We start from the raw sequence: 16,189 nt of genomic DNA, 5'->3' as shown, positions 1-16,189 counted from the left end.
CTTAATAAAGGCTCAAAAGCTTCTCACATGGGATATATTTATTGGTATTTATTCTTTGGCTTTGATTGTAATAAAGCACGAAATCTTAAGTCACTGTAGATCACTACACACTTACGTGGATTATTTGCAAAGCACAGGACAGCCTAGTTAAGTGTTCAAAAACAAAGGGCCAGTACTACATCAAGTACTAAAGACAGATCTGGCAGAACATAATCAAGAATACCTCTGTTACACTTGTGTTCTCACAAAGATTTAGAAAACAAACAAAAATAATCACATACACCTAATTTTGCAAAACACACTGTTTCAGAGCCCCTGTATGTGCATTTTGCTTCCTAACACTGGTTGGCTCAGGCCATGTGTCTGAACTTTTCAATACGGTCAATAGTCATTAATTTTAAAATGGAAGCTGAGATTTCCATGTGGCACACTATTACAGACAAAATACTGAATGTATTTATACATACTCACAGTCAATAGCTATTTCAAGTGTACTATTAAGGAAATTACTTTCAATAGGATTTTTTTTTATGTCTCAGAAGTACTTTCTAAGCTTAATGGGACTTCGCATCAAATGTATGCATGCAGCAGTCTCCAGATCTGGAGTTGTAAAAGCGGTACCCTAAACCCACAACAGTCAGCATCTAAATAAGCAACTGCCCTAATATTGCTCAAGATTCCATCTCCAGTAACTGTGTCTCATGGTATCTGCATATAGAAATGTGGATGGTAATATTTCCCTGTTTAACTTTGGCGTTTCAGCAAGATGTCTTCCCTTCATTGTGATACCCACTGAAAGACTCCTGCCTTTCAGCACTCCTGCCTAATGAGCTCCGCAGCAAAGCATTCCTTCAATGTCCATCCCTGCCCCCGTTCCCTTCCTCCACCTTCACACAACACACCTACACAACAGGTAGATTCTCAGAAGTTACACAAATCTTTCTTTTAAAGGTGTTGCATAGTACACTAATTTTTCCATGTTCACATTAATGGCACCATTGACTTCACCAAGAAGCCTAGCAGTTTTTACTTCCTTTCTGTATTCGTATAGCACTGAAGAAAACGCATGCTGCTTCTCAATCAAAGCTCCTAGCTATTTACCAAAATACAAACTAATTATTAAAAAGACAAACTTCTTTTGTTTGTAGTGAGTGAAATCATTTGCTTTTAAAACTATTAGTTTGTCTCTAACTGATGGAATAGATATGATGAATGAAGTTTTCCTGATGTAAGCAGACATGTAAAACCTGCTATGCAATACAAGAAAATCTTGGAAATCAATTTGCTGAGCATTACACAGAATCTTTTATTAAAAAACTGCCTTACAGCAAAATTTTAAAAAGGAACAGATCACTAAAAACTTTACATTTTGAAGATAATAAATTATTTTCCCTGTTCTACCCTTAGAAAAATTACATTTTTGCAAGCTTCATGTATTTCTATTTTGTTCTTGTCTCAATGGTGGCAAAAAATCAAATCCAGAAAAAAAAAATCACAACAAGAAATTTCTGCAATTTCCTTATTGGGAGAAAAAAAAATTAAAAAAAAAATATTTTTGGCTTGCTTATTTCCCTGCTTGGAAAAGCTCCTGTCACCTTCACTTTGACAAACTCCTGTGTAGCAGAGTGCATGGCTGTGTGTTCTTACAACCTCTTCCCTGCAGCAGCTGGGACTTCTTCTAGCTTAAAACATTAAGTCAATTTTATTTTCTTTTTTTTTCAGACTGAGAGATACTGTTTTTATTTTCCCAAAAGGAAAAAAAATCCTCAGAAAAATCCGTGTTTCCATGGAAAATTTGAATGGGGGACGGGGAGAGAAGCCTTCATCTAAAAATCGGCAAGATATACAATTTCCATCTCTGACCAAGTTTGATACACCAAGCCTGGTACAGTACGTCCAAGATTTACTAATGTAGTGTAAAGAAACAGAATATAGCTCACAGTCTTGCTTGTCTTTAATATCATCTTCATGAACACTGCTATATTGAAAGAAAATCCATGGACTCACAGGATCATGTTAGAGACAGTATTTATATGAGAAGAAATGGCAGAGGTTGGAATTAAGGGGCGTGGTAATAAGCATCTTCACTTAAAAGATATACTGATGCCAACTCAAAAGCAACCAGCTGTAGTTCCATAGCTCCACAAAGTATAGGCTACAGTTGACTTAGATGCTTTCCTCTGTTACAACAGCCTATAAAGTATATAACATGGTCAGCGGTTAAAAACAATGAGCAGTTTGGAGCTGTCACAAAAATGCAAGTCCAGATAAAAATCATAGTCACTCTCAGTGTTAAGGAAAATGGATAATGAAATACAGTGACGAGTAATGTAAGCAAAAGACAGATCCAAAAATCTACTCCCTGCCAAAATAAACAAGAGAACGCGCAACTCTGAATTCCCATTTTTATTCAGAGCTTAACTGGAACATATTGGGGGCAAAGTGCACCAATGAACAATAAAAATTCGGAAAGCTCAACTATGTATGTTTTCTTCCATTTCAGAGATGGGGCTGTCTCAGGGCTCAGACTGTAATCACACACTTAGCCAGCCCTGCTCCTTCAAATTCACCTTACTAAAGCAAGTCGTACAGGAGACTAATGCTCACTTCATGTGAGCAGATGCACAGCATCACACAGCCGGTGGAACTGGCTACAAAACTTGCATGCAAAAAATGTACAACAGCACATGTTCAAGCAGCATAAGCAATATTTTCCCTTAAATGTCTGGGACTGCATTTAAGTTTCTAAACCCTTAGATCATATTCATTACAACTAATTAAATGAACCGAGAACTAGATTTGGCAGTAAAATTAAAGATTACCTTCTCTCTCCCCAGATGTCCCAGTAAGTCTAAAAAAATCAATTCCCTCAGAAATGGAACACTTGCTGTAATTACTGAAACTACTGTGTGTGACCTAGTTGCTGCTAATGGTAAGAAATTGTATGGATATATGTTTTTGTCATAGGTGGCATCAATACAGTAAACAGTTTTCTTCGTAAAGGCAGCTAATGTCTTTTATTACATTAGGTACACTTGCCAAAATAGCTGGGTAACATGTTTATTGTCACTTCTGGAAAGTGGAGACAAATTCTATGGCTCACCCTTGGATTTATACTCTAAAATATTTGAAAAACATTAAAATAAACCCAAAGATACAAAGTAAACGCATGCAACACTTGTACCAAAATGTAAATATACTTTGGTATGTGGTACATGTTAAAACCAAGACCCTACATCAACATAATGTTAAGGTTGTGACCCAAGCCAACAAAAGCAAGATAATTCATCAGAGATGGACATTCCGGCCTTAGACTAGCCTACTGCAGGTACTACAGTCTGTTGCATCTGATCTATGAACAGTCCTCAGCCAACACATAACCTCAATATTCAATCTTAGAATCATGGAATGGTTTGGGTTGGAAGGGACCTTAAAGATCATCTAGTACCACCCCCATGTCATGGGCAGGGACACCTTCCATTGGACCAAGTTTCTCAAAGCCCTGTCCAACCTGGCCTTGAACCCTTCCAGGGAAGGGGCACCCACAACTTCTCTGGGCAACCTGTTCCAGTGTCTCACCACCCTCACAGTAAATAATTTCTTCCTTCTATCTAATCTAAATCTACCCTCTTTCAGTATAAAGCCATTACCCCTTGTCCTATCGCTATACTCCCTCATAAAGAGTCCCTCCCCATCTTTCCTGTAGGCTCCCTTTATGTGCTGGGAGGCTGCTATAAGGTCTCCCCAAAACCTTCTCTTCTCCAGGCTGAACAACCCCAACTCTCTCAGTCTGCCCTCACTGAGGAGGTGCTCCAGCCCCCTGATCATCTTTGTGGCCCTCATCTGAACTTGCTTCAACAGGTCAATGTCTTTCTTATGTTGAGGGCCCCAGAGCTGGACACAGAACTCCAGGTGGGGTCTCATCTGAGCAGAGTAGAGGGGCAGAATTACCTCCCTCGACCTGTTGGCCACACTTCTCTTGATGCAGCCCAGGGCTGCAAGTGCACATTGCTGGCTCATAGTCAGTTTTAAATCCACTAATACTCCCAAGTCCTTATCCGCAGGGCTGCTCTCAGTCTGCTCATGGCCCAGTCTGTATTTGTACTTGTCATTGCCCTGACCCATGCGCAGGACCTTGCCCTTGTTGAACTTCATGAGGTTTGCACAGGCCCACCTCTGAAGCCTGTCAAGGTCCCTCTGGATGGCATCTGGACTGCACCACACAGCTTGGTGTCATCAGCAAACTTGCTGAGGGTGCACTCAATCCCACTGTCTATGTCACCAACAAAGATGTTAAACAGCGCTGGTCCCCATACTGACCCCTGAGAAATGGCACTCATCACTGCTCTCCACTCAGACATCAAGCCATTGACCACAACTCTTTGAGTGTGACCATCCAGCCAATTCCTTATCCACTGAGTGATACATCCATCAAATCCATGTCTCCCCAATTTAGAGACAAGGATGTCATGTGGGACAGTGTCAATTGCTTTGCACAAGTCCAGGTAGATGACATCAGTTGCTCTTCCCTTATCCATTAAGCACTGTAAGCCTGTCGTAGAAGGCCACCAAATTTGTCAGGTACAATTTTCCCTTAGTGAAGCTGTATTGGCTGTCACCAATCACCTCCTTGTTTTCCATGTGCCCTAGCATAGTTTCCAGGGAGATCCACTCTATGATCTTGCCGGGCACAGCATTGAGACTGACTGGTCTGTAGTTCCCAGTGTCTTCTTTTTTTCACTTTTTAGAAATGTGGATTATGTTTCCCTTTTTCCAGTCAGCAGGAACTTCACTGGACTGCCACAACTTCTCAGATATGATGGATAATGGCTTAGCCACTTCATCCGCCAGTTCCCTCAGGACTTACAGATGCATCTCATCAGGTCCCATGGACTTGTGCACCTTTGGGTTCTTTAGATGGTCTTGAACCTGATCTTCTCCTATGGTGGGTGGTTCTTCCTTCTCCCAGTTCCTGTCTTTGCCTTCTGCAATGTGGGTGGTGTGGCTGGAGCACTTGCTGGTGAAGACTGAAGCAAAAAAGTCACTGACTGCCTCAGCCTTCTCTATATCCTGGGTAATCAGGTCTCCTGTTTCCTCCCAGAGAGGACCCACATTTTCCCTAGTCTTCCTTTTATCACTGACGTACCTATAGAAGCTTTCCGTGTTGTCCTTGACGTCCCTGGCCAGATTTAATTCTGTCAGGGCTTTGGCCTTCCTAACCTCATCCCTGGCTGCTCAGAGATGAAGGTGTATCTTAGATATATCAATCTTGTGTTTTGAATATGAGATTAGAACAAAGGTATTTTTCCACATCAGTTTGAAGATACAGGACTGAACTCTTGGGCTAACAGTCTTCCTACAAAAAATTAAGTTTGATAGCTTACCTGTAATACTCTACTGAAACATGGGTTAATATTGGGATTCTTTACTAATTGTAAGAAAAGAATGACATATGAAAAATAAAAAGATACTTCTAGGGTTCTTGCCTAGTAGAACTCCTAAATTAAGTGAGCCCAGGCCTCTGACCTAGTACACACACAAACAAAAGCTCCCGTGTCAACTTTCTCACAGCTGAAATTCTGGACTGAAATAATTTAGGAGGTTACAACCAAAAATGTTTAATAAGGAAAACAGTGAGACTCTGTGAAGGTCTGTGCAAAATCTGGATAATATATTTCCCTTGCTGATTCAAATTCTACTCCATGCAGGTTAAATTAATACTTTCAAACTTTTAACAGAATTTGGCACACATTTTCACTTCTTTCCCCTTTTTTTGAGAATAAAAGAGAACACCTTTTTCTAATTAGTCTTCCTCTACCTCAGTGTCTCATAATTGACTAGTCCTACAACATTCTTCATCACAAGAACCCTTTCTGATTCCTGGTCCTTCTGAGTTCTTTCAGTAACTTCACCTTCCTCATCTTCAGGAGTCACTTTAAATGTGTCATCCACTTAAGGATGAACATCAGGATATCAAGAGGGCTCATCAATGCTGGAAGCTTAAACTGATAGAGCTGCTAAATTAAGATTAAACACAGCTATAAAGTGATCCACTCTTTGAGCCCATATACTTATGGGATTCAGAGGACATTTCAATTGACAAATCAGTGAGGCAGGGGGCAGCTCTCTCCTAAAAGCAGGTCATTTGATTTGTTGAATCTTTCTGAAACTGAGGGGCAATGATCCTATCAGCCAGGCCTCATCTTGCTGGTCACCACTTCCTCTGTATTGAAAAGCCCCTCAGTGGTTAATCCATCCACACGTCCTGGGTCTCACTCACTTGCCCCTGACTTGTGTTGAGACTAAGTTCTGGTGGCCAGAACCACTGCATAGTTGTCTACATCAAAACAGAGCCTTAACTCATAGCTGGAGCTATATTGTATGAGTGCCATAAAAACACAGGTAGTTGTCCTAGTTGTAACTACTGCAATGACCACCTTTCAGCAGAAAAATAAACATGACTCTCTCTTTATTTTTTATTATCAGCCCATGAAAAGTACTTCTTTCCAGCAGGTAATTTCAAACATGGAGCTGCAATATTCCAATGCAGCTGTGAAACAGTAGTCTCCAGTCTGATATATATGAAAAAACTTCAGAACTTTTATTTGATGTCTTAATGAATAATAATAGGCTGCCCCAAGCTTGTCAAAACAAAGCTAACACACAAGCAGATATGCACTTGGTGTGCCTGCTCTCTCTCTCTTTGGTGTCTGAAGCCAGTTTTGAGTCTGACTTGTGTGGGCAATGGCAATGCACAACCCTTTACACCACCTTGCTAATTAGCCAGGTAACTCTCAGAAGCACCATTGTCGTCTGACATTTAACAAGGTGGGGAGAGAAAAAGGGAGCAGTTTGGTCTGTGTGATCTCAGTTGCTATGCTTGAACCATTGCACAATTGCTGTGTGAGAAAAACTGGTACCTACCAGTATGATTACCTGCCTACTTGTTTCTTCTTCCTACAGAAGCTGAGACTGTGAGGCAGACAACCTGTACTCTCAAAGTGGGAGGCAGCATATGAATCAACAACAAATGATCATCTACGCACAAAGAGAAAAATAAATAATCACAAATGGCAACATGTAGCATGCTTTTATAATACAAAGCCTCTGGATAGGTTACAGCAATTTTGTGTAAAAGAAGAAAATCTTATCTACTTCTTCAGCATCTTCTATTAACAGTCCTTTCTTCCCCACTGGACCAACGTCTTTACCTACCTCTTTCCAAGGGGTTCCCACCAATGCCCTGTCCCAGCCCTAGCAGCCAGTGTTAGTCAAGAATAGGTGGAATGTTTTCTTCTAAAAGCAATCTTGGGCAGTGCAAACACTACTGGTGACATCTCTGCTTTATAAAAGTAAAAGCGGTATTAAACAGACATGAGTGGCAACAGAGCTGTTTTCTGGCACTTGCCCAGAAATTCCCCCAGGTTTGTCTATAACTTTTCAAGGAAATTCAATGGAAGAATATCATGTACACTTTTGAGTAGTCAACAGCACTTACCAAATTATTTTTTTAGACCCAAGTTTAGGCATCAGTTCCTCTCCTCTATCAAGAAGCCCATCTGCATTTGGCTATGGAACAGGCAAGAGGAAGGAGGATGGAAACTCCCTGGGGAAATTCCTAGCCCACAAGACTTCTATGCTCTCACAACTCTTTAAGTCCTCTGTTAGCCACAACCATTCCCCAGAGTTTTGGAGATTACACTTGGTGTGATAACAGCACATGAGTTTTCTATTTTGCTTCACAGACACATACATGACATGCTTCTTTTGCATCCCAGGACAACGCAGGCAGCTGGATTGTCATTGCAGTAATAACGCAATTTACCTAATCATACCAAGATGCTTACTGTGCAGCAACGTTGCCTGTGTGGCTACAGCACAGGACCGTATTACCAGTGAGAAATATAACAGAGCAACTTCCAGAACTGTAAGAGATTTATTCATATGAAAACATCAAGGGTTTTCCATTATTCTTTGTTGATACTATGAAGAAAACACATCCTACTTGTGCTGTCACATGGGACAAAGTGATGACAAATAAGAAAAATCCATAAAACACCAAACACCATTGATATACAGGGATTTGAACATGGCCACTTCTATACAAAGAGGTACATCAGAAGTCAAAAACTTGCTGTCAAGAAGATCAGAAGCAAAGATGACATTTCTGTCTGAGTTACTAGAGATACTGTCCAAATGTCTGCTTGTCATTTGTACAGGTAAACAAATGCATGAGAAAACATATATTGCTCCTATGCTTCTGCACTACTGAGATCAACTAAAGTTCCTCAGGAGTGTGGCAGGTATCATGAACATCAACATCAAGAGAGGTCAAAACTCAGATGAAAAGTCAGGACTTCACTCAACCTGTAGGAATAACAAAGATAGCTAGACTCAGCAGCCAGCGATGGTCACACCATTTTAATGATAGCAGAGAGACCTCTTTCACAGAGGTGAGGAGGGGCTAGCTCTGTGGCACATGGAAGGCCCAGGACACGCAGCTGAGAAAGATGTTGATTACAGAATGTGGAAGACAGATATGAGGCAGAAAAACAAGAGAACAAGAAACAAATCTGAAGCGTCTCTGTCATACATATAAAAATAACTCTTGATCAATTTGAATTCATTCTAATTGCCTACTGCAGTGCAATCATAGCATATTTTAAATGACATGCTGGTTAAATAAATTCCTGTGGGAGGTGGTCTCCTCTCTGTGACCACAGGATATTTAACTAAGAGATGTCAGCAATGCGCTTCATTAACAATAATGGCTGCAATACAGAAGAAGAGGGGGATTGCATATGAGGTATTACATTCTATGCATTCCTCTACAAGTGTGGGAATAGCCAGATGTGCCCTAGAAGTGCTAACTAACTGCACTTCCTGTGACAAAGGGGGCTTCTGAGCATGGCAGGACTGAAACATTATGAAGCAACCAAAAACAGCATGACTGTTGATTGTAAAGATAAGGCAGATGCTTCTGTACTCTGACTTAACTTCCATGCAAGCATCTTTGGCACAAACACTTGTTACCCAAGAACAATGCATTTTTACTTTCCACAATACCTGTGCCAGTAAATGTAATTACTCAAATGCCTGCAGGAAGCAAATGCCCAGCAGGCATGAGCATGTTCTGATGCCATTCATTCATAAGTTCTGAAGAACAGTCAAAAAACCACGAAGAATCACAACTTTTAAAACGGCCTTCTATATTTTCTAATACATACATTGTCCCACTAGCCTCTGCTCCTGAAGATTTTTATGTGGCACTCTTTGAAGTAGGAGAGCTGTAGAGCACATCTTTCTATGCCCAGATCTCTCCAGACCTAGAGAGCTCTTCCTGCTCTCTCAAAAAGACAGTACCAGTTCTACATGTCACTGTTTTTTCTTTTTTTTTTTTTCTTCCCCCTAAACCAGAAAATGTTTAACAGCCTTCAGTCTGTTTTTAACTTGAGGTACAAATGGCTGTGATGGAGTTTTATTTGTATTCCTGCATGCCCAAAGTGCCCAATCCAGTTTCACACTGATAAAACTTGAAATAATGGGGCTCTGAGCAACCTGATCTAGTTGAAGATGTCCCTGCTCATTGCACAGGGGGTTGGACTAGATGACCTTTAAAGGTCCCTTCCAACCCAAACTATTTTATGATTCTATGAATATGTATACACTATTGTCTTGGATAGTATTACCTCCATATATGTATATTCATCTCCCACTGGAACTACCAGAAAATACTGCAATGTCCTTAGTGATACAGTTCCTTCTATTAATGTCCCATAAAATTGTTTTCTTACTGATGGAACATTTTTTGAGGGACCAGAGACAGGGGAGCTCTAGTGGGGCTAAGAAGTTGATTGTATCCATCTCACTACAAACTGATACCCTGCTGTAACTGGTAAGTTGGACATCATTGGTTTTGGTAGGAGTTTTCTGCAAATCCTAAGAAGTTGATGAACACACAAGCTCATGTCTTTCACCTTTGTTCTTTTGCACACCATTATTTTCATAGACTGGACAACTTTTTTCTGCTTAACTTTGATTCATTAAAAAACTGGTCCTGTGGCAGCACTGTGTATGCACTACCACACAGTACCTCTGCTTGTAGCCAAAGGTGAGACTTCAGTCATTCCTTGTTATTCCTTAAATAAGTATAGAACAACTGGAAAGAAACAACAGGAAAGCCAGATTTGCAGATGATTGCACAACAGCTGTCTGCTAGGCTTGATCTCCAGCCTACAGGAAACAATGGAAACTTTCACATTAGTTTTAGTGAGATTGCTTGCACAGTAACCTAAATACAGGTCTACAATGTGCACAAATCCTGCATCAAGATTCTGATACCTGAGCTTCTCCTTTTCAATTAATCTCCTGTTCCTTAGGAGTTCAATGTTTTATGCTGAAAATTAACTTGTTTTCTAGGAAATAAGCACCACTGTCTTTAGAAAAACTTGCATAGGATTCGTCTTATTGATGCAGACATCTTCACTGTCTGTCTGAAATAGTGGTATCTGGCTTCCTCCAGAGCCAACAGAATACAGAGTGAAAAAGCCACTTCTATGGTATGATCTATCTGACCTACACAGACATGTACTTTCATATGTCAGGAAGTGCAAGAAAAGCCTTTTTCTTTCAACTGAGTATCAAGACATCCCAGCATGAATAGGTCTGATTTAGATTATCTACCCTGTAGACATCTGTCCTTGATCAGATGATCCCACCCCAGGTGGTCTCAATTGGACATAGCAGACAAACAACTTCACTAGTCTTTTTTACATAGTTACTCTGTTTAAGCAAAAATTAAATAGAAGACAATGTCTGTGGGTCTGTGGGATAAACAATGTAGAGTTTTCTCCCTTCTACTGCTGTGAAGTCAGTGGCTTAGCAATCTAAACAGAGTTTATCAAGCCCTTACCTTTGGGGATAGTAATCTGACAACTCAGGTCACAGTCCTGCTGCAACTGATAAAAAGCCACTTCCTGCAGCCGAGCACGCTCCAGCTCCGAGAGGCTTTGAACGGGAACTGACTTCAGCCGAACACTGCGCCCTGACATGCTGTTCCAAGTGAAATCACCCTACAGGAAATCAAATGGAAAAATATGAAGCATCATATGGTATGCACAGTTTAATAAACAGAACCATCTCTTTTACCGCTAGGAAAAACAACACAGGTTCTCTTTTCTAAAAGGCCATTTTCTTGGACATCTCTAACCTTCCAAGTATCTTTGTTTTCCTAAGAGCAGCATTCCTTAAAAGGAGTACAGACATGCAAAACAAAAAGTCAGTTCTGTCTGAAACCATTTAACCAAGTATTGTTGCAAAAACATTAGGATTCCAGTAACCAAAAGCACAAAGCCGGAAAAAAACCCCCTTGTCTGCTTTTCCCAGTTTGTTTTCTTTGTACAGTACTCAGTCATCACTTCATTCCTTTCCTTGCACAGTTAGTCAGATACGCAGACCTCCACGAGTCTGTGGACAACACACATCTTATCTCCTTCAATTTGCTAATCCCACACCACCTGGCTGTTCAGAGAGTACACAGGCAAAGCCCTTTCTCTTTTCTGACACATCCCATCCCCTCCTTATGATGATACTGTGTTCAGGCCAAGATTGACTAAAGGACAAACTGTTTCATGTTTTTGAAAAGCCATAACAATGTATGTGTTAAAATTTATACAGGAAAACAACACGAGATATGCTACATCTCTGTAAGGTACCAATTATGCTTGGAAAACAAATCAAAAGCTTTAGCTGTTCTATCTCCCACCTGTGATAACATACACAAAAAGCTATTCTCTCTTCTAGTATTTAGCTTGGGTGAGAGAAGTAATCATCAGTCAAAGAGAAGTGCAAACACACAGACAATCTTAAAGGCTGACAATTAACTTCAAGCAAGAATTTCAGAATTCATAGAAGCATCATCAAAGAGCACATTTTAGCACTACAGGGAGAGAAAGAAGAATTTGTTTTTCATTCTAACCATGTTAAAAAATAAACATCAAGCTTGTCAGTAGGTGTAACCTGATGCAGCTGTAGATAATGGAAAAACTCTGATGTACATCAGCTGAACTGCAAAGACAAATCCACCAACCTGCCCTTCACCACAACATGGTGGACTTAATTACCAAACTTCACTCTCATTTTAGGTGCCCTTTTTCAGTTTAAATTTCAACATCTGTACCTTCACTGCATGCTCATATTTTCACCATTCACTTATGATTCATCTGTTCTGCACATACATCTGCAGTGAAAAGATGCCCTTTGACTTTAAAAGACATTGGCTGAAGCTTTCTTACAAAAATCGGTAAAACTACTTTAATTAGCAGTTTTTGCATCCCGCTGTATGTAAACATCTTTGTGCATGTTTCCATATATTTTGCCTATATATGTGTATGTATATGTATGTGCACACATACAACTTGTATATACATTTGGGTATGCACACATATATACATACCTTTATATGCATACCTACAACTGCATGTGTATATTCACATATATGTGAGACAAAAATCATTCACAAAAGTGCAGCACCATCTAGCAATATAGATCAAAGGAACTACACATTAAACACCATTTCTTACAATGCATGAAGCATGTTTGAGTTCATGAAGGAAACTTTTTCTCATAGTATTTTTGTAAGTCATTAGGTAACCATAATAGATAAAGATGTTACCTCAGTGTGAACAACTGCACATCTGTACAGTCAATGCATGTACTATGCTCAGTATCTTCATGATATTTATATATAATGCAAAATTCTGTGCTAAGCCCAGTATTTGACTACTGGAATTTGATCCTTCAGTTTTTGCTTCTTTATCTCTTCATGCTCTTCTAGTGCCTTACTGTTGATTACCTATTTAGTAGGCTCCAACTAAAGGTTTGTACGGTGATACAAACCGAGCTGACTAACTTAACTCAAGCAAAACGAAAGCAGCAAGAGTCACATAAACCTTATTTGCAAAACTGCAAGTAAACATTTACATTTTTTAAAAAGCTGTTGTCATTTATAGATAAAAGTGATCAAGAACAGAATCCACAACCAGACAATGTGTACTAAGAAACTAATTCCTTTCCAAACCTGATAATGCAAAAGAAACTTTACAAGTACAGAAGTATGCAATTCAGTCCTCGTGAACATATAACATACAAAATGTTCTCCAGTCAAAATGGTACAGAGAGAGAAATATAGGTCTTTATGATAAAGTTTGGGGGAATTTTATCTTATCTATTTCTCTGAGATGAACATTTTCATAAACAAAAAGATCACTGATATGTCTACCATAAAAATTTAAAACTGAGATATTTAATTTTGAAACAGGAATGGGAAGCAAAAAGGATGCCCATTAGAAAATATTGAGGTAACAGAATATTGAAGACTGTAAACTTTTCAGGACATGTCCTCTTTCCCATAAAGCATAAAAACAAAGGGGTGCATGGGGTTTTTAGGAAATACCACAAGTAAAATAAATATTTCTTAACTGAATTAACTGCATGGACACATGAATTATTGCTCTTTTTCAGATAAAAACTACCAATGGCGAATCTAGCTTTGGAGGTGACTCCACATCCTCTGCCCTATCTCTGAGTTAGTTCTGTAACTGCAAGCAGTGAGCTGTAGCACCACAACACTGCAGCTCAGTGGTTAGCCCAGCCCATCAGTTGAACTTGGGAGGGACAGGGCTTGCTAGCTGTGGTACAGGCCTGCATTAATATTCTGCTTTGAAGTAAGCCTCTTCACAGAGAGTCGTGCTGCGTTATATGAGCAGAGCAGCCAACTCAGCACTGGCTCAGGAATCCTACCCGGGGTAATTTTACCTTAATATGGGAGCACCCCACCTCATTTTTTTATAGAAGGTCAAGGGGTTAGAACCAAGCAAAAGAAGAAAGCCCTCAACAACGTTATGAGGGCTGTTCCAACGAGGTTTTTTTATTCTGGCAGTCTGCAAGCTCCCAGTATGTCCCTGGCACTCACTGGGTTGATCCTATCTGGCTAAAAGCGGTGGGATGCAATCTCTGCACCTTCCAACACCAGGACAGGTCGCTGAGCAGCGATAAAGAATGTGGAATCACACTCTGACCAGTTGCTGGGCACTAAAGACAACATTCCTCTTTTACACTCAATGTGTTTGATAAAATCTCTGCTAGGTCACATTAACATAGGTTTTTACTATGCTAATGGAACACATGACTAATTAACTAAAATATTTTTGGAAGATCATGTGTTAGGGCCAGGGGAATCTCCTAATCTGCTAAAGGAGTGAGAGGCTCAAGAAATGTCTCCTTGAAAAAGTCTGTTTTATTTGGGAAATAAATATCACTGTCTTCTATGAGCCAAAACACAGTATTTGATAATTTAATCTATTCACAGACTCCTATGCTTTGCGTGACACAAGGTACATTAAAAGCTTCATCTTGCTTCTAAAGCACTGTACAATTTTACATACACCCTGTAAATTACTGCAGAACCAACCAGGCTTGGGAGAGGTCCAGAAAAGTCAAGCTCCCTTGGAGAATAGGTGCTGGTGCAATTACATCAGTCACTTCTGTCTAAAGCTATTCTTCACTCTGTGGGGCAATGAAAGGAGGGAAAGGGCAGGACAGACACGGAGAATATTTTGTTTCTCTCTCCATATGAGGAGGAACATTTCATCAACTGCTTCAACTTCAACATCAGCCTGACATAGCTCCTCGAAGAAGCTTAAGAGGAGCAGAAGATCTTTAAGCAGCAAGTCAGAGTGACTTAGGTTTTGAAATTTATGCCCTGCATGTGCATTCAGACATACATACACAGCTTCTTTGTTATTTGAATGGTAGGTCAGAATATGACCTGCAAATGGCTCCTTCATCATCAAGAAGGAGGAAAAAAAACCCAAAGAAACAAAAAACAAAACCACAAAAACAAACAGAGAAGAGTGTAAACAGAAATACTGCTCTGGGATAGAGTGATCAGCCTGATAAGACACAAACTGCTAACTGTAAGGGTGCTTTCATAACTGCCTTTTACAAAACCTTAAACTAGACTAAAAGCCTTCTCTGGTTTCTTCTACCAACCAGTCACTTCTTTTCCCTCACAAGTCTCCAGCTTCATCTGCATTTTCTCTCTGGCCCTCCCACTAACATCTAACATCTTTCCTCCACTCAACCAAGCAGTTCACTTATAGGGTAACTAAAATACCGAGCAAATGACTCAGCAAAGGAGCTGTCTGATTAACTGCATCTTGTGCCTTTGAAGAATCTGTCCACTCTTCCTGTATTTCTTGTCCACAGTCATAAGCACATGATTAATAAGATGCAGACTGCAGTTTTACTAATATTCTTTCAAGCATTTTTTTTTAATGGGTTGGATGTTCAGTGGCTCCAAAATAAACATTAAGTAGTACATCCTGACTTAGGTAACACTATGCAATTAAATTACTCTTAAGCACGTGTAGATTATTCTTGTGTTCCTGACCTCTTTCTCCCAAGCCTCCAACACACAGTCTTTCAGATGTCTTTTAGTGAAGACTTGTTCTTCAGTCCTTTGTACAATACAGAAACTGGTTGACAACTACTGCAAGGAATCCTGAATGTAGATGCAAAGCTACAGGTGATGACTGACCTCTGTTGACCTCTGCAGAGTTTTAAGCCTTAGTGAGCAATGTGGACCATGCACAGGGTGGGAAATAAGAACCCACGCACATGGCAGTTTTAGATAACAGAAATTTTAATGCAAGACGGAGAAACCAATTTTTGTCTTACTGCGTTATTGTTATTGACTTCAGTCTGTACTCAAATTTAGGTAAATGCCATTACCAGATTTAGCTGTCTATTACATTAGTCTTTTGCTCAAATCCATTTAAAACTACTAAGATCAAAATCAATTATGTCTATTTGTTCTTCTCCTACCCTAGCAACACTTAGCTATGTGCTTGCATTTAGATGGGTCTCCACTGTAAAAGAATTCAGTATTTTTGCACATGAAAAGATTATATTGCAAATAACATGGCAAATATAGTATTACAATGTCTTAATTCTGTTTGCTTAATTACTTCTTTAAACTTCATGAAACCACACATCATTGCCACTTTATAAACCTTTCACTTACCTTGGTCATTTATTTCAACCCTATTTCCAGATTTCTCAGGCATAAACCCTCACAATTTGACTGTCAGTGCAGGTAATCCCCGTCTTCCTCACTTCCCTGGTGTTG

General features: G+C 39.8%; 1 protein-coding gene across 5 annotated transcripts in view; it reads right to left on the bottom strand.

Annotated features, from left to right (window-relative positions):
- ARHGAP6 (Rho GTPase activating protein 6) overlaps positions 1-16,189 on the bottom strand; it is a 332,594-nt gene that overhangs the window by 54,058 nt on the left and 262,347 nt on the right. For all 5 annotated transcript variants that reach the window (XM_074858816.1, XM_074858820.1, XM_074858818.1 and 2 more), the window contains one exon: positions 10,913-11,072. In XM_074858816.1, coding sequence (XP_074714917.1) covers positions 10,913-11,072 — 160 coding nt within the window. The remainder of the gene's footprint in view (positions 1-10,912; positions 11,073-16,189) is intronic.

Source organism: Strix uralensis, chromosome 2 (assembly GCF_047716275.1).
Source record: "Strix uralensis isolate ZFMK-TIS-50842 chromosome 2, bStrUra1, whole genome shotgun sequence".
NCBI lineage: Eukaryota > Metazoa > Chordata > Aves > Strigiformes > Strigidae > Strix > Strix uralensis.
This window is presented reverse-complemented; position numbering and strand designations above follow the sequence as displayed.